The sequence below is a fragment of the Podarcis cretensis genome (genome assembly GCF_951804945.1).
Source record: "Podarcis cretensis genome assembly, chromosome: 5".
NCBI lineage: Eukaryota > Metazoa > Chordata > Lepidosauria > Squamata > Lacertidae > Podarcis > Podarcis cretensis.
Window position 1 is genome coordinate 77,761,442 of NC_137174.1, and position 20,595 is coordinate 77,782,036.

The 20,595-nt window shown below is 42.3% G+C and overlaps 1 protein-coding gene across 2 annotated transcripts in view; it reads left to right on the top strand.

Moving 5' to 3' along the window:
• The window catches only part of RNF13 (ring finger protein 13), a 55,257-nt gene that overhangs the window by 14,856 nt on the left and 19,806 nt on the right, over nucleotides 1-20,595 (top strand). For both annotated transcript variants that reach the window (XM_079978184.1, XM_079978185.1), the window contains exons 3-5: nucleotides 2,055-2,135; nucleotides 10,878-11,003; nucleotides 19,583-19,670. In XM_079978184.1, coding sequence (XP_079834310.1) covers nucleotides 2,055-2,135; nucleotides 10,878-11,003; nucleotides 19,583-19,670 — 295 coding nt within the window. The remainder of the gene's footprint in view (nucleotides 1-2,054; nucleotides 2,136-10,877; nucleotides 11,004-19,582; nucleotides 19,671-20,595) is intronic.

Below are 20,595 nucleotides of genomic sequence, written 5' to 3' on the forward strand. Positions count from 1 at the left end.
TGTGAATTCAAGGTTCTGATATATAAAGCCCTAAATGGTTAGTGACCTGATTACCTGCAGAATGCCTCTCCTATACCATCCAGCCTGGGGCACGAGAACTCCTGTGGAAGCACTGCTGGTAGTTCCAGGCTTAAGTAGAATCTGGGGGTCACTGACCTGTCGGAGAGCCTTCTCAGCAGTAACACCATAGTTTTGGAACATACTTCCTCTGGACGTTACTTTGGCACCAACATTCTATATCTTCAGGCACCTCCTGAGCCCCTGTGTTTTTGAACAGGCCTTTTAAAGCTGCAAGATTGGCTTGTGTAGTAAGAACTGTTGCTACTATTGGTTTTATTACCTTGTTCTACAGCAGACTATCCATTATCTATCACAGCGAACAGCATCGTGAAAACACGTCCTCTCTCCTCAAAAGCGAAAGTAGAGAAAAAAGAACAAAGACTGGAGACTCTCGGACATGACGTAGAATCTCCCCCCTCCCAACAGTGGGCAGTGCGTACACTCTGAGCTGTTTTAACCCTGTAAGCTCAGGTTATCCTCACACTATGTGTGCAATTGACACAGGGGTCTTGTGATGAGGGAAGGATATAAGTTTTAAATATAACTAATATGTTGCTTGTTCACATTAAAGCATAGTTTAAAACAAACTATGGTTTAACATGATGGCGGTCCCTGCTTTTGGCCATTTCTAAGTGTTCTCTAATCTACAGTCTCCCACACTTCCCTTTGTATGACCATTGCACTCCATTCACTTGTGGCAAGAAATTCATGAATGTGAAACGTCCGTTCTTTTGTCAGTCTTGAAACTCCTGCCAATCAACGCCCTTAGTTCCTGTACTGAGAAAGAGAGGAGGGGGAATCACTCATTGCTTTCTCCCTAACATATACACTGCAATAAAGCTTTCTCCCCTCCTAGGTCATCCAGGCTTACAGGACTGGATATAACATTACTGTCATGCAAGCTTGAGCTGTAGTGCCTCTCTTGATTTATAAAGAAAATAAATCTTTACCAGCAATAATGTGTGATTGCAGAACTTACTCCTTCCCCTCTGTTTTTCCCCTTTCCGCCTTTTACTAGTTTCTTACAAAAATGTTTTTTTCTCTGATAGCTGTTCTCTCCTAGCAAATTCTCCATTCTTCGCTCTTCCCACATCTGCATTAAGCCTGTGGTCAACCCAGGAATCTGTATTTAATAAAAGAGTCCCTTATTTCTTTTGACCAGAAAGTCCTCCACTTATGACAAGGATTCACTATCACAAACACACTTGGCTCTAGTTGGCTCTAGTTCAGTTTTCACAAATGGTACATTTTCTTCCTTGCAATATGTTGAAAACATAACTTTTATTTTACTTAATTGCATTTAAAATGGCCTTTTTTTTTACTCTGGTCAGAAGCATAAAAAGAGCTCAGGCAAAAGAATGCAGATTACATAATTTTAGCGGGTTTCTGCAATCTGACGGTTGTAGACTCTGAAGAAAGCATTTTACAATGTCTAATTTAAGTTCAAAACACATACTGCCTGTTTTGTCCGTTTTAAAGACATAGTCTTGATTTTGCTTTGTAACAATTTCCAGGGGCTTGTCATGTTAGTCTGTTGTAGAAAAATTAGCAAAGACTGTTTAGGATTAAAAACTTTAATGTTAAAACATTTTGCAAACCATTCTTTGCTGTTTACTGTGCATTCTTTTTACAGTAAAAGCAGACTTTACAGTGAAATTTAAGGAACTGGAACACTTCCAAAGAGTTGTTCAGCATTTAACTCATTGCAAAAATGTTTGAAGGTGGAAGAACCTTGGGAATTAAAATATTGCTGAGCTGTGTTATAAACTGAAACTGAAGCAGGTCAATAGGTGAAGAAAGGAACTTCAGGGGCTAGTCCTGGGCACAATGTGGGGCATATGACAAGATTTTGTTGAGACAGTTGAACTGTACTTTGAGAAATGAATGATTTGTGCTATTGGTATCTTATTTCTTAGTAGTATGACAATGGTTTTATATGGTCCCCTTTCCAGTTTAGTACATAATATAATCCTTCACTTTCCTTTTGCTTTTAGTTTAATTTTGAAAATGTGACACAAACATTTGATGACCTGCCAGCAAGGTTTGGCTACAGACTCCCGACGGAAGGCTTGAAGGTAAGAAGCAACAGCTTGCAACAGCAAGTAACAGAATAGGAGCAAATAAATAAAATTTAACATGGTCCTTTGTGAGTTCTTAATATGTAGTTTAGTCTCAATTGGCTCTATGGATTTTACAACTGTGCAACAGACTTAATCCAAAATCAGCTGGAAAAGGTGGTAGGCACGACTGTGTCCCTATAGTAAGAAAAGAAAAGAAAAGAAAGAACTTTCTGCCAATAGTGTTGCCTAGAGCAACGGAAGACAATGCAAATACTTTTCTTTCTAGTGTGGAGGATTTCAAGAATACTTTTATAATTCTTGGTGATTAATTAAGGGACAGGGTGTTGAGGAATAAAGCTTTGAGATATAAACCCTTAGATAAACCTGCAGAAAAGCATTTATGACAACCACTGGACTTCCATGTGAAGATGTTATTAGAAAGCAGTCAAGTAAAAGACTGAGCACAGAACATTTAAACTGAGGCTTGGCTTTAGAATGATACTAATCTAGTATCTGGCTCTCTAAAATCACAGAGTTGGGAGGAGTGTGGGAGGTCAGCCCTTGCTCAATGTTGGACCTGCAGTGCAGGATACAACTGCAACATACATCTCTGACCTAAAATGAAGGCGATTCCTCCACCTTCCAAGGCAGCCTTTTACATTGCTAAACATCTCCTACAGTTAGGAAGCTTCTACTAATGTTTAATCAAAATCTGCTTCCCTGCAGTTTTCACCCAATGATTCTAGATCTTCCCTCTGGAGCAAACACCTTTCCTTCCTTCTGTGGCAAACAGTAGGTCTTCCTACTGTTGTGTGTTTCTTTGTGTTTGATCCATCTTTTAGATTTAGGGGAGCTAGTCTCAAACGTTTGTTGGGGGAGACCTTGGGTTTTTTTGGGGGGAGGGAGTTATTTGTCCTGTCTGCACGCTTCTTATGATGGAGGACCGCTGTAGCCACCCCCAACGACACGTTCTCAAGATGGAGAGTGAGGGAACAGCTGCAGTCGCCTGCGGTTCCTGTGCAATGTTTGCCATCTTGCCAAAGGTTGCAGGCAGCTTTACCTGCAGCAATTGCATGTTGATTGCCCTCTTAGAAGACAAAGTCCAGCAACTGGAGGAACGTGTAGCTACGCTCCAAAGAATTAGAGAGCTGGAGCTCTTCTTGGAAGCAACAGAGCACACCGTCTCCACCAAGGAGGAGTCGGGGGCTCCCCTGAGAAGGAGGCTAGTTCACCAACACAGGAGCCAGATATATGGAGAAACGTGACTCAAAGAAGTAGGAGGCCCAGGGTTCGCTCTGATTGTTTAGAAATACACAATCGCTTTGAGGTCCTCTCCCCTAGCATGGAAGACGAAGAGCAGACTCCATTTGAGGATCTCTCCCTCATTACAGTCGATCAGGTATATGAAGACGAGCAGCAAAGTCAGTCCTCAGGGAATGTGCAGGCGACCTTGGAACGGACAGCTCACGGAAGAACCCCGACCAAACCTAAGAGGAGGTGTGTAGTGGTGATAGGGGATTCCCTACTGAGGGGAACAGAAGCAGTGATCTGTGGGCCTGACAAGATGTCTCGGGAAGTGTGCTGTCTCCCCGGGGCTAAGATCCAAGATGTAACTGAACGACTGCAAGGAATCATAAAACCCACTGACAAATACCCCTTCCTCTTGGTTCATGTGGGAACCAATGACACTGCAAGCAATAGCCTCCAGAAGATCAAAAGAGACTACGAGGCTCTGGGCAGGAAATTGAAGCAATTAAATGCACAAATTGTCATTCATCTGTCCTCCCAGTTGAACGACGTGGCCCAGGGAGAGAGGGAAAAATAGTGGAAGTGAACAGCTGGCTTCGCAAATGGTGTAAACAGGAACGGTTTGGATTCTTAGATCACGGACAGCAGTTTCTTGAAGATGGACTTCTGGCAAGCGATGGGCTGTACCTCACAACAGTTGGGAGGAATGTTTTTGCCAAAAATCTCAGAAACCTCATCAGGAGGGCTTTAAACTGACTAATGTGGGGGAGGGAGACAGTGCTCCTGAAGGTAGGAGTCTATCAATTGATGAAGATGATCATCCAAATGTCATAGACCAAATGGAGCAAACAGCACGCAGACCTAGTGGTGGGAGGAAAAAATCCTTAAATAAGAGACACGGGGGAATGATTAATGGACTTCAATGTCTGTACACTAATGCGCAAAGCATGGGAAATAAACAAGATGAGCTTGAGTTCTTGGTACAGCAAACTAAATATGACATAATAGGCATCACTGAAACCTGGTGAGATAAGTCCCACGACTGGAATGTAATAATGGAGGGATACAATCTATTTCAGAGAAACAGACCAGACAAGAAAGGAGGAGGAGTGGCGTTATATGTCAAGGATGTGTATACCTGTGAAGAGATCCAAGATTTAGAACCTCAAAGCCAAAGTGAGAGCATTTGGGTCAAAATTAAGGGAGAGAAGAATAACAGTGACCTCATTGTGGGAGTTTACTATAGATCCCCAGGCCAAACGGAGGACATAGATGATGCCTTCCTGGAACAGATGGCCAAGCATGCAAAAGGAAGGGAGATAGTAGTAATGGGGGACTTCAGTTACCCAGATATTTGCTGGATGTCAAACTCAGCCAAGAGCATAAGGTCAAACAAATTCCTCACTGGCCTTGCAGACAACTTCGTTGTCCAGAAAGTGGGAGAAGCAACAAGAGGAACAGCCATTTTAGATCTGGTCCTAACCAATGTTGATGACCTGGTTAGTGGGGTAGAAGTGGAAGGATCATTAGGCGCGAGTGATCATGCTCTTCTGAAGTTTACTATACAGCGGAAAGGAGCAGCCAAGCATACTAGGACTCAATTTCTTGACTTTTAGAAAGCCGACTTCATAAAACTTAGGGAAGTGCTGGGTGAGACCCAATGCACAGTAATACTAAAAGGAAAGGGAGTTCATGATGGCTGGGAGTTTGTTAAGAGGGAGATAGTAAAAGCACAACTTCAGGCAATACCAATGAGACGGAAACATGGAAGGTGCCTAAAGAAGCCAGGGTGGCTATCTAAAGAACTTTTAACTGAGTTAAGATTAAAAAAGGATGTGTACAAAAAATGGAAAAGGGGGGAAACCACCAAAGAGGAATTCAAACAAATAGCCAGCACGTGTAGACACAAAGTCAGAAAAGCTAAAGCACAGAATGAACTCAGGCTTGCTAGAGAGGTTAAAAGCAACAAAAAAGGCTTTTATGGGTATGTTCGTAGCAAAAGGAAGAACAAAGAAACAGTGGGGTCACTCAGAGGAGAAGATGGTGAAATGCAAACAGGGGACACAGAAAGGGCTGAACTCCTCAATGCCTTCTTTGCCTCAGTCTTCTCCGATAAAGAAAACAATGCCCGACCTGAAGAATTTGGAGCAAATGATTCAGCAGAGGAAACACAGCCCAGAATAACTAAGGAGATAGTACAAGAATACTTGGCTAGTTTAGATGTATTCAAGTCTCCAGGGCCAGATGAACTGCATCCAAGAGTATTAAAAGAAGTGGCAGATGTGATCTCAGAACCACTGGCAGTCATCTTTGAGAATTCCTGGAGAACAGGCGAAGTCCCGGCAGACTGGAGGAGGGCAAATGTCCCTACTTTCAAAAAGGGGAAAAGAGAGGACCCAAATAATTACCGCCCAGTCAGTCTGACATCAATACCAGGGAAGATTCTGAGCAGATCATTAAGCAAACAGTCTGTGAGCACCTAGAAAGGAATACTGTGATCACCAATAGTCAGCATGGATTTCTGAAAAATAAGTCATGTCAGACTAACCTGATCTTGTTTTTTGACAGAATTACAAGCCTGGTAGATGAAGGGAACGCAGTGGATGTAGCCTACCTTGATTTCAGCAAGGCATTTGACAAGGTGCCCCATGATATTCTTGTAAAGAAGCTGGTAAAATGCGGTCTTGACTATGCTACCACTCAGTGGATTTGTAACTGGCTGACTGACCAAAACCCAAAGGGTGCTCATCAATGGTTCCTCTTCATCCTGGAGAAGAGTGACTAGTGGGGTGCCACAGGGTTCTGTCTTGGGCCTGGTCTTATTCAACATCTTTATCAATGACTTGGATGATGGACTCAAGGGCATCCTGATCAAATTTGCAGATGACACCAAACTGGGAGGGGTGGCTAACACCCCAGAGGACAGGATCACACTTCAAAACGACCTTGACAGATTAGAGAACTGGGCCAAAACAAACAAGATGAATTTTAACAGGGAGAAATGTAAAGTATTGCACTTGGGCAAAAAAAATGAGAGGCACAAATACAAGATGGGTGACACCTGGCTTGAGAGCAGTACATGTGAAAAGGATCTAGGAGTCTTGGTTGACCACAAACTTGACATGAGCCAACAGTGTGACGTGGCAGCTAAAAAAGCCAATGCAATTCTGGGCTGCATCAATAGGAGTATAGCATCTAGATCAAGGGAAGTAATAGTGCCACTGTATTCTGCTCTGGTCAGACCTCACCTGGAGTACTGTGTCCAGTTCTGAGCACCACAGTTCAAGAAGGACACTGACAAACTGGAACGTGTTCAGAGGAGGGCAACCAAAATGGTCAAAGGCCTGGAAACGATGCCTTATGAGGAACGGCTAAGGGAGCTGGGCTTGTTTAGCCTGGAGAAGAGGAGGTTAAGGGGTGATATGATAGCCATGTTCAAATATATAAAAGGATGTCACATAGAGGAGGGAGAAAGGTTGTTTTCTGCTGCTCCAGAGAAGCGGACACGGAGCAATGGTTCCAAACTACAAGAAAAAAGATTCCACCTAAACATTAGGAAGAACTTCCTGACGGTAAGAGCTGTTCGACAGTGGAATTTGCTGCCAAGGAGTGTGGTGGAGTCTCCTTCTTTGGAGGTCTTTAAGCAGAGGCTTGACAACCATATGTCAGGAGTGCTCTGATGGTGTTTCCTGCTTGGCAGGGGGTTGGACTCGATGGCCCTTGTGGTCTCTTCCAACTCTATGATTCTATGATTCCTTTCAGCAAGGACCCAACCCTAAACCTACCTGAAATAAGTGTCCTCCTATTAACTCCACAGGCATTATTTCTTGTCCTGTGGTTGTCCTGTGCTTAGTTGCTTGACAGTAACTGAGTGGGATTGAATCCTGAGGAAATCTGCACAAGATTGACCTGTTAGGAAATGTTTTTATTGCTCCTGCTTTTGCTTATAATACTTCTGATATGCAACTATTCCTCAAATGAAGTTGGTCTAAGCTATCAGTTAGTTAGCTTTAAAACTGATAAAAGTAACAGCCAAGTTTGATCCTGTCTAAAACAAACCTTAGCATAAATAACCATACTATATTTTAATGCATGCTTGCAGTTCTTCTCTTATTTGATTGTCCCATAACAATTGTACACTTGTTGCAATACCCCAATATCTCTTGCAGTTTGATTTAGGGTCTCTGCTGTAGCCAGTGACTCTTAGTCAAATATAAGTGATTTCTGCATTTTGAACACTTTCTTTAGTTAGACATTCTTGGACAATATGCCCTTGTCCAACAATGGCCGTGAGTCATCTTTTGTGTTTCTTTCAGTTGATTCTAAACATTTATAGCCTTAATGAATGTGTATGCTCAAGGACCTCTACAAAATACAAAAACTTAGCAAAAAGTTTTTTTAAACAATGCTGACAATGTTCTTGGAACAATTTGGTCTAAGAGCTGTAGTAGCCTCCCACCCAAACCCTGGCAATTCGAATTATGAAAGCAAATAGGAAAATCATACTTTAGTTTATTTCAGCTGTTGTTTAGAATTGTGGTGACACATGTTCTGGCCATATATCCTTGTGAAGCAGGTTGTTCTTGATAGACATGGACACAACCATATGTACCTGGAAAGGGGAGCCTGTAGTTTATCTATATTAATTTCAAAACAACATACCACGCAATAGCCAAAATGGTATTCATTTTTTTTTTCATATATCAGTAGAGCATTTGCTTTAGTGCCAGTCTTTATTCAGATTTGCAGTTCAGGAAAGCTACACAGAAAATTCTGCTATTAATGTGGGAAACTGGGAAGCAGTGGAGAATGGTAAGATGTATATTGATATTAAATTCATTGAGAGCAGCTGAACTTCCGAATGTACAACAGACTGGACAGAAGTATTCAAATTTATTGAAATTCCTTGCCCTATAATGAAATAGTCATACACCTGGAAGACATGTTCCTCCTTTGTGGAAGTATGGTTTTAGGTATCCATTGTATGTTAGCCTATAGTGAATACGAAACTTGATACAAAGCACAGTAGATAAATAACATGGGGATTCTAAGATATCCTCGGAAACGCTTGCTGAAGTAGTGACACGTCGAAGTGGGTTCTCTGATGACACTTGGAACTTCATCACTGTTGGTGTTCATATTGATAGAGAAGATGGCTCCATCTGCTTTGCTAAAGGTCAGACATCCCCAAACTTGGCCCTCCAGCTGTTTTGGGATCCCTAGCTAACAGGACCAGTGGTCAGGGATGATGGGGATTATAGTCCCAAAACAACTGGATGGCCGAGTTTGGGGATGCCTGCTCTAGGTAAAGCTTCCACTTCGTTTAAGTGACTATGGAAACAGTCATGCAAGAGATCCATGTTAGCACTAGAGTGCATAAAGTTTTCTGGTCACACTATTTCAGAACTGCTGAACAATGAAACTTGGGTGAAGACAATGTGCAAACAAGGCTAAATGCACTGCTTGCTTTTTATTCCTAAAACCATAATGCTGCTCCTAATATACTGATTCACAATAGCTATTGTCACCAAATTGCTAATAAGAGAAGATTCCTTACTCTGCACCTAAACCTGTGTTGAAAGAGAGCAAGTTGCAACATGCTCTTTTTAAATTCCAGCTGCTTTGATCTGTGTATACAGAAGATTGGTTACATTTATTTGGCGAAATAGCTTATCCTTGTTAAGTGACCTTGGGTGTTCTGAATATTTCATTTCCTGGCTTTCCTTTGTTGGGGTGGGGTGATTCCTTTAAAAATCCAGCAATTATTCCAGATTTGAAAGGCTTGCTTGAACAAGGTGATAGAAATGAATGCTACCTAGTACCTGCCATGTTTTAAATGCAGATTGCAATAAAAATCCTACCATCATGCTGCCCGTGAGAGTAGCTGAAAGCTTTATTAGTGGAGTTCTGCTTTTAAAACACTGAAATTGGCAGGCTTCACTCCAGTAGAGCACTTCAGCATATGCTTAACTTTAAACTTTAGCTTTCATGAGACAGTGTGCATGTTTAAAACGAAGTAAACACTTAAGTGCTTTGTTGGATTAATGCCCACGTGGAGTGGTACTAGAAACATATCTCTTTCATACTTGACAAGTTGCCATTACAAGTTGTACCATACTTTGACTTTTGATGATTTTTAGGTTTTGCTGAACTTGAGCCCCCCTTACTACTTTATTTAAATTATAAACTCTTCGTTTCCTGGTGTCATAGAATGATCTACCATGTTTCTAATCATTGTGGCGAGAACTTTCTAAAAATAGACAAATGTAAGAGGGCCAATGTCGTGTAAGGGTTAGAGGATTGGCCTATGACCTGGGAGACCAGGGTTCAAATCTCCACTTAGCCATGAAGCTCCCTGGTTGACCTTGTGCCAGCCACTGTCCCTCAGCCTTTCCCTACCTCACAACATTCTTAGGAGGATAAAATGGAGAGACGACAACAATTTGCACCACCCTGAACTCGGAAAATCTAAGTAACTACTAGCCAGTTGCCAGTCTCCTCTTCCTCCCTTCCTGTCTGGTCCTTTTGAATAGCTTATACCTCTCAATTTCTACATAATTATTTATTATTAAAAAGTTGTGTACCTTTGTGTGTTCTGAGATCTGCAACTGCTGTCCTTGTTCCTCTGGCCCAGAATTGGTATCCGAGGTGAGGGCATAGAATCGATTTTGCAGCTCCAGTGACACAGCATGGCCCCTGACAGTCCTGCTTCTGTGTGTCACGTTCCTCCAGGAGTTTGTCTCCTACACTGGGTGATCTTCTCCCTCTCTAGGGGCATCCTCGCCCCGCATCACTGTTCCAGGACAGTCCACTCTGCTCTAGCAAGAATTTCCTCATCTTTTCTGATAGCTCCAAGTGTGGAGAGGTGGGCCTTAAGTTGCTGTATCTTCCAGCAAGGCAACCATCTTGCACTTGCTGCAGGTATAGTTTTGCACTTTCTCTGGCACAGGTGTTGCAGGTCACTGCAGCAGCTCCCTCACCACCAGTGTATCTTGGTCATACGCACACTGTGAGACAGCATTCCTGTTTACAAGTCCTGGCCATGAGCTCCCAAAGGCTGCAATCAGCTAAACAGAACTGGTGCTGGCTGCTGACTTTCCCCCCGCTCACTTCCTACTTTAAATTTGAAACCAAATGGGTGCTAATCCTGTCTTCTAATCAAAGGATATGGAGAACAGCATATAAAGGAAAAACCAACTACTTGTGGATACAAAACCAACATATAATATGTTGTTCCTTCCATACTAGTTTTCTAGTTAAAGGAATTGTCTTTAAAATAAATACAGGGGCATTGAAAAAAAGTGTGCTGTCACCAGCATCTTAAAATAGTATAGTCTGTTCTACCACTGCTACATGTATCAATCTGGTCAAAATTATTTTCACTAGCTGCAGTGTTAAGAATTTTCACAACTTGCATTGGAGTTCAATGATATGAGGCAAGTAGCTTCTACTTATGCAGCCATTTTGTGACTGAGAACTGATTGATTTGCTTTTGAAAATGTCTTTCAGGGTTTTCTAATAAATTCAAAACCCAAGAATGCATGTGAGCCCATAACTCCTCCACCTCTGAAGGACAACACATCTCATGAATTCATTGTATTAATCAGAAGACTTGATTGCAACTTTGATATAAAGGTAGGTAATTTCTCATATGTAAGGATTCTGAACAGTGTTTCTAAGGATTCAGAATAATCTGAGAGCCAGTGTGGTGTAGTGGTTAAGAGCGGTAGTCTCGTAATCTGGGGAACCGGGTTCGCGTCTCCGCTCCTCCACATGCAGCTGCTGGGTGACCTTGGGCCAGTCATGCTTCTTTGAAGTCTCTCAGCCCCACTCACCTCACAGAGTGTTTGTTGTGTGGGAGGAAAGGAAAGGAGAATGTTAGCCGCTTTGAGACTCCTTCAGGTAGTGATAAAGCGGGATATCAAATCCAAACTACTACTCCTCCTCTTCTTCTTCTTCTTCTTCTTCTTCTTCTTCTTCATCTTTAGTTTGTTCTTTTAAAAAGAGCCATGCAGATCTGGTGTATACATACACATTTCTTTAGGAATGTGTTACCAATTTTCACCATTTGTGGTAGTTGCTTGGGTTCTACACAAATATTCTTTTAGTCATTTTCTGCATCATTGATTAATGTTCTGAATGTCATTTAAAGAGTAACATTTTGTGCTTTACTTTGATCGGCTCTATTTTTCTTAATTTCACAAGATTTATATAACACTTGATTGTAATAAAACTTCAAAGTGGCTTGTGTCCTAAAAAAGATTGCATGCAGATACTTACCCTCAGCAAAATCGGTATTATCAGTGTTGCTGTTGTGGACCCCACATTTCTGTTCTGTAAAGAAGGAACAGTGCTGGGGGGGTTGTGGGGGGTTGACTTGTATTAGAGGGTAGGATCATATGATTTCCCTGGAAGCACATTTATGAGGGCATACTTGATGGAGTGTAGCCTACTGTACATAGGAAAGAGTTATATCTGGTTGTTCTGGTTCCACCCACCACTGGCATGTGACCCCTTGAAGTTGTTCATGAGGCAGTGTGGCCCTTGGACTGAAAGAGATCCTGCAGCCCTGATGTAGCAGGAAACAATGGTTTCCTCTTATGCCTGTCTGATCCGGATAGGTTCTTATATAATATATAAAATGTTTTTGTTGAATATTGTATAGCTTTCACCTCATCTGTAGTATTGGGAGTGTGGGTAGAAATATTACATTATTATTTTTTGTGGACAAAGTTGAACCTAATGAAAAATTGTGCACGCCCAAATGGAAAAAATAAAATGAGAGTACCATATTTGAGTGGAGTGCCCCTAGCAGTCCATTTAAATGACTTACTGTTGGCATACACTGATTAAAAACCAAATCACCTGAAGTTATGCTGCCATTGTAGGGATGTTATTGTAGCCAACGAGGTGCCCTCCATATACAGTGGTACCTTGGGATGCGAACGGGATCTGTTCCAGAGCCCCGTTCGCATCCTGAATGGAACGTAAGACGTGACGGCGCATCTGTGCGTGCGTGGGTCGCGTTTTGTCACTTCCGCGCATGTGCGTGACGTCATTTTGAGTGTTTGCGCATGCATGAGCGGCGAAACCGGGAAGAAATGCGCTCTGTTACTTCCGGGTTGCCGCGGAGTGCAACCCGAAAGCGCTCAACCTGAAGCACATTCAACCCAAGGTATGACTGTACTGGTTTCCCAACTCCCCTCAGCTCCAGCCAGCATGGCCAATGGTAAGGGAGGATGGGGATTAAAATTCAGAAACGCTTGAAGGGCATCCCATTGTGTGGCAGTATACAACACTGTTTAGGATAAAAGATAAAATGTAATGTTATATAAAGATTCCACTTTAAGATACATGGAATGAAACTTTGTTGCTTAGTTCACATTGAATACAGTTTAAGGCAGTATGTCTCTGTATGCCAGTTGCTGGGGAGCACTCATGCTTAGAGTTCTCTTGCACTCTGGTCCTGCTTGTGTGCTTCCCATAGCCATCTGGCTGGCCACTGTGAGAACCAGATGTTGAGAGTGGGTGGACCTTTGGTCCGATACAGTAGAGCTCTTCTCATGTTTTTAGACATGCTCTTATCATCTGCCCATCCTTGCAGTTGCAAGATGGAAAACTATAGCATCTCGGTATTCTAGAAATAATTTAAACTGAAATAAACACTTTGCATTAGGTACTACACTGGTGGCTATAATTCCAACAGATGCAATGTATTAGGAGAAGGCTGATCCTAATTTACAAAAACTTTAATGACAACAGAGAAATGTCTCGCAGGAAAGTAACTTTCCCCCTTTCTTTTAGTTTTGTGTAGTATTATCCTTCCCCTTCTGGGGCTGAATACCATTAACACTATGGCATGCTATTCATTATTCAATAGGTTTCTGATTCCCATACTCCTTTTATTTTTGTCATAAGAGCAAGCCACTTTGAAGCTGGAACTATCTTGGAATAAATTTTCACAAGTAGATGAAGGAATGGCATGCATTTTTACAGCAGGAGCTTTGACAGCCTTAGGGTTGCTTTTGTTAGATGGGACGGAATACTATAATGCTGCATTGCTAATGTCACCTCTGGAAATGAGAGCAGGAAAGCAAAACAGCATTGTCAAATCATAGCCTGAAATGTTGGGCTTGAGCAGGAGTGGCTAACTTGTGGCCCACCACTGCCCTTTTTTTTTTTTTTTTGCCAATACATAACATTTTATTCTTCTTAAGAGGACTACTTCCCTCGCCCTTCCCCCCACCAGCAGCTCTCCTCACCACTGCCTTTTAATTTTCAGTGCTTAAAATCCTGGGTAAATTACCTAGGTGTTCTGGGATTATAGTGCTACTACATACACCATAGTACACAAAACTTTCTGTAGTCCTCCAAGGTGTGCATGCACCGTGTATAAATAAACTTAGTTGCAAAAAACCCATATAGACTCTCTACACATTTTTTTCTCTTCTATTATCATTGCCTGTACTGTTCTAGTTACTTGGGCAAAAAAACTTGTTAATTGATTTTGAAAGTACTTACTAAATAGCAGCTACGTTTGAACGAGCCTTGCACACTCACACAGTTGATTTGTTCTTCCATTCTCATGAGCCAGGAAGTGTTAGTTAAGAATAGCTTCCTGCTGCACCAAAACTGGTTATTGATGATTAATGGCTTCTAAACTATCCAGAATTTTAAGCCATGCTTTAAAGTTGGCTTCATATTCTAGCTTTTTTGGAAACCATTCCCTATTAATGCCTAGTTCAGACTTAATGGGAAGCTGTAGTTAATGGAGATGTCCCAATGTGCCAGCTCCTTCTCACCAAGCTATGTGAGGCATGTTCATATTTATTTATTTCATTAAATTTATATACCACTTGATTGTAGAAAAAGCATCAAAGTGGTTTACAACAATAAAATGACCACTACAAAATTTACAACCATAATTTAAAGCATGTTGTTGTTGTTTAGTTGTTTAGTCGTGTCCGACTCTTTGTGACCCCATGGACCAGAGCACGCCAGGCACTCCTGTCTTCCACTGCCTCCCGCAGTTTGGTCAGACTCATGTTTGTAGCTTTGAGAACACTGTCCAACCATCTCATCCTCTGTCGTCCCCTTCTTCTTGTGCCCTCAATCTTTCCCAACATCAGGGTCTTTTCCAGGGAGTCTTCTCTTCTCCTGAGGTGGCCAAAGTATTGGAGCCTCAGCTTCAGGATCTGCCCTTCCAGTGAGCACTCAGGGCTGATTTCCTTAAGAATGGATACGTTTGATCTTCTTGCAGTCCATGGAACTCTCAAGAGTCTCCTCCAGCACCATCATTCAAATTTAAAGCATACAGAAAGTTAAAACCACAATAGAATAGACTAAAACAAATCAAAACTCATACAAGTTTTTTAAACATACATGTAGACACATCTATGTAAGAAGGCACCGAAAATAATACAGTGAAGGTCAATGGGCAGGGAGTTCCAAAGTGTCAGTGCTGCCACTAAATGATTGAGTTTTTATAGATGCAGTGCAGGTACTATGTGGCACCTGTACAAGTACCAGTTCTGCCAATATCTCAGCTTTACTATGCTGAGGTATGATTGCTTGCCCAAATGGGCCCAGTGAGTTGCATCCAACAGTTCCCATTATCCAGCGGAAAGGAGCCAGTCTTGGATGGAGGATTGATCTAACCCTGTGTGTTCTGTATAGCTGTGTTAAAATATTCTGTGTTGTACAAAATGAATAATATATTATATTCCTGTAATAGTTTATCCCACAATTAGCTCAACTTCAAATCTTCTGTGGTACGCAAATCAGAAAAAGTATGAAGCATATCTTGCGTGCTTTCTGATCCTGTGACATCAGCATAGAACAGATCTCGCCTCAAAACTTCACAGCTGAATGCAGTAATGAGAACTGCCTGTAGCTCATTCATTTGATCTCTTGCTGCAGTGGAAAAGCAAGCCGTGGGAACAGATGACAGCTTTCTCTGTGCAGCATCCAGAAGTGTAACCTATGCATCTCCCAAAGGATTAGGATGCCTGTAGCAACAAGAGCTGTAGGAATGTAAATGCCAGTTTCCTTTAGGGGAGATAATTGCTGTGACCTGGTGGTAAAAAGTGCAGTATGGTTAAGCTACTGCAACAGACAAGGCGCCAGTGTAGGACAGATTCTACTGATGGATCCAGTTAGACAGCCCACGCCTAAAGAAATGCTATTGACTTTGCAGAGCACAGTTGCCAGGAGAGTTGGGTTATTTGTGCTTGAGAAATGCCTACTGAGCCCCAGGCAGGTTGTAAATTATCCACTAATAGAATAAGTAGCAGGTAATTGGGGATGACACAGAACATGGGCATGGACAAAGTCTCCTGAAGTTGTGTGTCTAATAACTGAAACAATAGACTGAAAACAACTGCAATCAATTCTGATTCCTGAATGGAAAACCTGCATGATTTTTTTTTTTAAAGGCAGCACATTTCCACAAAATTTTGTTTTTAGAGCTCTTTTAATCTATTGAGAGGAAATATTCAGAAAACAAATTTGGGAGTTACCGTATTTTTCGCCCTATAGGACGCACCGGCCCATAGGACGCACCTAGTTTTTTGGGGGGGAAATAAAGGAAAAAAATTTTATCCCCCCCCCCCCCAGGTTTGCGCAGCCATCCCCAAGCTAGAAGAGGGAGACAGAGCGCTCCGTCTCCCTCTTCTGCCTTCAGGGACAGCCTCTCTAGCCTCCATGGGGCAGCGGCTTGCCCCGCTGTCCCCCGAGCTTGAGGGCTGGCGATGGGGAGAAGCAAGCTTGCTTCTCCCCCCCGCAAGCCTCCAGATCAGGTCGGGGAATAGCGGGGTGGCGGCGCTCCGCCTCCCCGCTGTCCCCTGAGCTTTTGGGCTGCAGGCTGCTGCCCGCAAGCCTTGCGAGCCCGCGGGACCTCCCGCCGGGCTTGCAAGGCTTGCGGATAGCTTCCTGAAGCCTGGAGAGCGAGAGGGGTCGGTACTCACCGACCCCTCTCGCTCTCCAGGCTTCAGCGAAAGCCTGCATTCGCCCCATAGGACGCACACACATTTCCCCTTCATTTTTGGAGGGGAAAAAGTGCGTCCTATAGGGCGAAAAATACGGTAAGTTGAATGAACAGTAAGTGAACTTGTGAGTTTTCTGCATATTTTGCTGGCTCCTTTTGTGTGTGTTTCCTCTTTTGTAGATCAGCAGGTTATGGATATCCATGAATGTCTGCCTGGTAGATGAAATGGTTATTTAGACATCAAAATCTAAGCAGTTCAGTTTTGTGTTTGTGTATTTACTTGTGAGGACTTTGGAAACAAAGTGTTCCAATCTTATCCCAGCCCCTACCTAGAGTGCTTCTGTTTCTGCTCTAGCTAGATTGAAGCAGGAGCCTTGGAGTGCTGTTTAGGGTTCACAGAAAACTGCTGAAAGCTTCCTTCACTGTGCTTTATGATGCTAAAGGCTTCATGGTTTGGGCAGGCTGCCAGCCCTGAACCTTAATACTTTATTTGTGGTATAGCAAAGGTGGAGAACCCCAAGGTCGGGGGCCTATAGAGTCTCCCCAGGTTGTACTCCCCTGACCACACCCCTCACATGTTCTGCTCCTTGGCTGCCTTGAATTGGCCTTCAACTGTGAAAATATATCTTGTTTGCCTGGATGGAGAGAGGTGATGGTGAAGGTGGTAGAGATGGAGTGTAGAAACCTCCGCCTTTTTGCATTGCGGGATACAAATTGCCCACTTTTGCCTCTGGTCCTGCCCACTACTGGTAAGTGATACCCTCCAGAAGGTTGCCCACAAGTTAACGTGGTTCTGTGGCTGGAAAAGGTTTTCCACTCCTCCTGTATAAATTAAGTTAGTGTGCTAACCTCATGATGCATCTTTCCTCTCTGGCTCAAATGCTCACCATAAGAATATACTGTTGGGGTGGGAACAGGGCCATTCTCCCTCTCCCCCCCCCCCTTGCACTGGTGTTTAATGGGCACCTTCAGTATCCCATGACTTAGCTGGCCTATAAGCCTAGACCAGTTAGGTTGTGTTTTTTTTTGGGGGGGGGGCGTGTTGCAAGAGAAGCCACAGCTCTGTACAGCATATATTTAACCTGTGTTGTCCTTATGAGAGAGGTCGCTATAACTGCTGAGTAAGAGCAGGTGGTTTATCCAGAACACATTTCCCCGTTTTGCAGGATGTGATGGAGACACATTATGTGGCCGTGGCTCAGAATGAGAGATGGTTTCATGTGTAGAGAGATTCCTTTGCTCTCTTAGAGGCACAAGCCTCACTGAACATACCAGCATTGCCTGCCATGTTTTGATATGGAATTTGGGGTCAGCCTTGGTGTCAGTTGGCACTTGCAGTATAATGCAATGGAGCTCTGAGAGTATTTTAAAACCCTGAAAAGAAAACAAATTATTTAAAAGCATCATTGCCTTCTGGGAGCTCTGTTCTAGCACACTGAGCATTACACACTGCAGTTATTATTTTTTTAAATTTTACTATTCTGCTACATTGAATCCTTATAGTTCTAATTCAGATCACCACATGTGATGAAGATTTAGGACTAGATTTTGAGGAGGCTTGGGGGGATTTTTAACCCATTTATCACTGTGCACATGAAAGAGGAGGAAATAATCTACAGTTGGAGAGTGTGAGGTTTGACATGAATGTGCAAGCTTCCAAGGAAGAGATTACAGCTATTTTGCACTTCCCCTGGACCTGCTATACTGCTGTAGGCTAAGCCATGCTTTGACTTAGTATATTGTCCGAGCCAGGACTCATGGCTTGTCTGAAGGAGACAAACCATGAGCCTAGGTATGGATGACACACTAAATTAAACTGTAGCTTAGCTTGGAGCAGGTGAACTGTGGGAAGAACTTGGTGGTGACTCCAGGAACCCTGACACAATTGTGCTAAGTCATAGTTTGGTTACGCTTATGTTTTAACCAGCTTATTTTATTTGGTTATGTCTGTGATTAAATTAGGGAGTTCCCCCTCCCTTCCTCCACCAGTGGAAAGCTCTTAACAGAAGAATGTGATCAAGCCTAACGTTTTTGCATGATTATGCCGAAACAGACTGTTACTAGGATCACTGTTAGCTATTTTTAGTGCAGTAGTATAAAAGTAGGACACCAAATTCTGTTGACAGTGTAACATACCTCATGAAGTTCCTGGAAGTATTCTACAGAGTTAACAAATTGATGTATACAGTGGTACTCTCAGTGTTTGTAAAAAGCAAAAAAAAGAAGGAAAGGGTTCTGACCTCCCTTTGTCTCCTCAGTCTCCTTGTCGGCACAAAAAGAGTCCACAAGAATATCCTTGCAGAGTTTTATTCTTAAAAGTCTTTGTGCAAAACACGACTGAATAACTATACACACCAGCACTAACCAACCAACCAACCCAAACACCAGCCTCAGCAACAAACTAACATTTCTCACTTATACATACAACTTGGTGCAGACCGCTGAGTCATGCTGACCCAGCTTTATTCGCATTAAAGAAACAGCGGCCATTTTAGCCGTGACAGGTACCTCGGGTTACATACGCTTCAGGTTACAGACTCCGCTAACCCAGAAATAGTGCTTCAGGTTAAGAACTTTGCTTCAGGATGAGAACAGAAATCGTGCTCCAGCAGCGCGGCAGCAGCAGGAGGCCCCATTAGCTAAAGTGGTGCGTCAGGTTAAGAACAGTTTCAGGTTAAGTACGGACCCCCGGAACGAATTAAGTACTTAACCCGAGGTACCACTGTAAACTATATACTTAGTCAACTTCAGTTGGAAATGCAGGGTACTGAATAGTGTACATTTATTATTACAGGTAGTTACAGGTAGATAGCCATGTTGGTCTGCCATAGTCAGAACAAAATAAAAAAAATCCCTTCCAGTAGCACCTTAGAGACCAACTAGTGCACAAAGGACAGTATACTTCCGGTGTGGTGGTGTGATTAGAATGCTGGACGGAGACCAGAGTTCAAATTCCCTACTTACTTGTAAACTCACTGGGTGATCTTGAACCTGTTACTATCTTTCACCTCAACTTGCCTATTTCACAAGCTTGTAGTGATGATAAAATGGGAGAAGGGAAGGTGGATATATGGATATATTTTGTGTAGCAATTTGAATACTGCATGAATGAAAGGGAACTTGCTAATATCTTTAATATTTGCTAATGTTCTTATGCACAAAATGTTCTGAGTTATTTTCTCAGTTCTGTGCAGTTTTTTTTGTTGACAGCATTTTGTTTGGCTCACAGGTTCTGAACGCACAAAGAGCTGGCTATAAGGCAGCCATCGTTCACAATGTTGATTCCGATGACCTCATTAGCATGGGATCTCAAGACAGTAAGTACAGGTATCTTACTTGATGACATTCTCCCACTCTTTGCAACAATCAAAAACAGAAGCTTCAGAATGTGTTCAATTCAAATGAAAATTTGTTTACTTCCAACTTAGCCAGTTGGAAGTAACATTTTCGGTCCTACTAATGTTTTGAAGATTGTAAGCCTGTCAGACGTTTAGTCCTCCTCCTTAAAAAGGACTGAAATCAGTAAAGGCGATCAAGATATAACAGTATGACAAGAGGGCATAATAGACGGAGTGATATATAAATGCCAAATATATATATATCTAAAATGTATGCTATTTTTGTTGCAATACCCTTTTATAGTGCTGTGTTCTCCTGAGGGCCACTTTCCATAACTTATTTTCCTCATTTCATGTTTTTAAAACTTTTTTTGTTTTGTTCTCAGAGTGTTTTTTTTAAAATCGCAATAAAATTCAACAGGGGGTAAAGGGAACTAATTGACATGAATTTCTTGAAAGTATTGATAGTTGTAGAGTACAAACGTGTAAAGTGTGGAATCCAGCTTCTGCAGTAAGAAGGCCAGTTCAGAAACAGTAACTTGTCAAAGCCAAATACCAAGCATTTTACATAGCCAAAGTGCTCCAGCAGATGCATAATAAAAATGCTGCTAAAACTTTTAGGCCTGGAATGTCAGTTCTGTTTTGCTTTAGTGAAGGTCGTAAAGGACACCCACATTTCCAACAATAGTCCTTGTAACTGGGGTTCTGTCAAATACTAGAACCTCTCACACCCTTACACGCTCCTATAAATGGAGATTTAATGCTCTTTCATTATGCAGTGATCAATACTTTTGCTCTTATAAGCCCATGAGCTTGCAGAGCAGGTACATACAGCTGGTGTAAGTCAACTAGCAATACCACTAGAGGGCATACTAGCATAGCCTGTAACGGACATAATAAAATG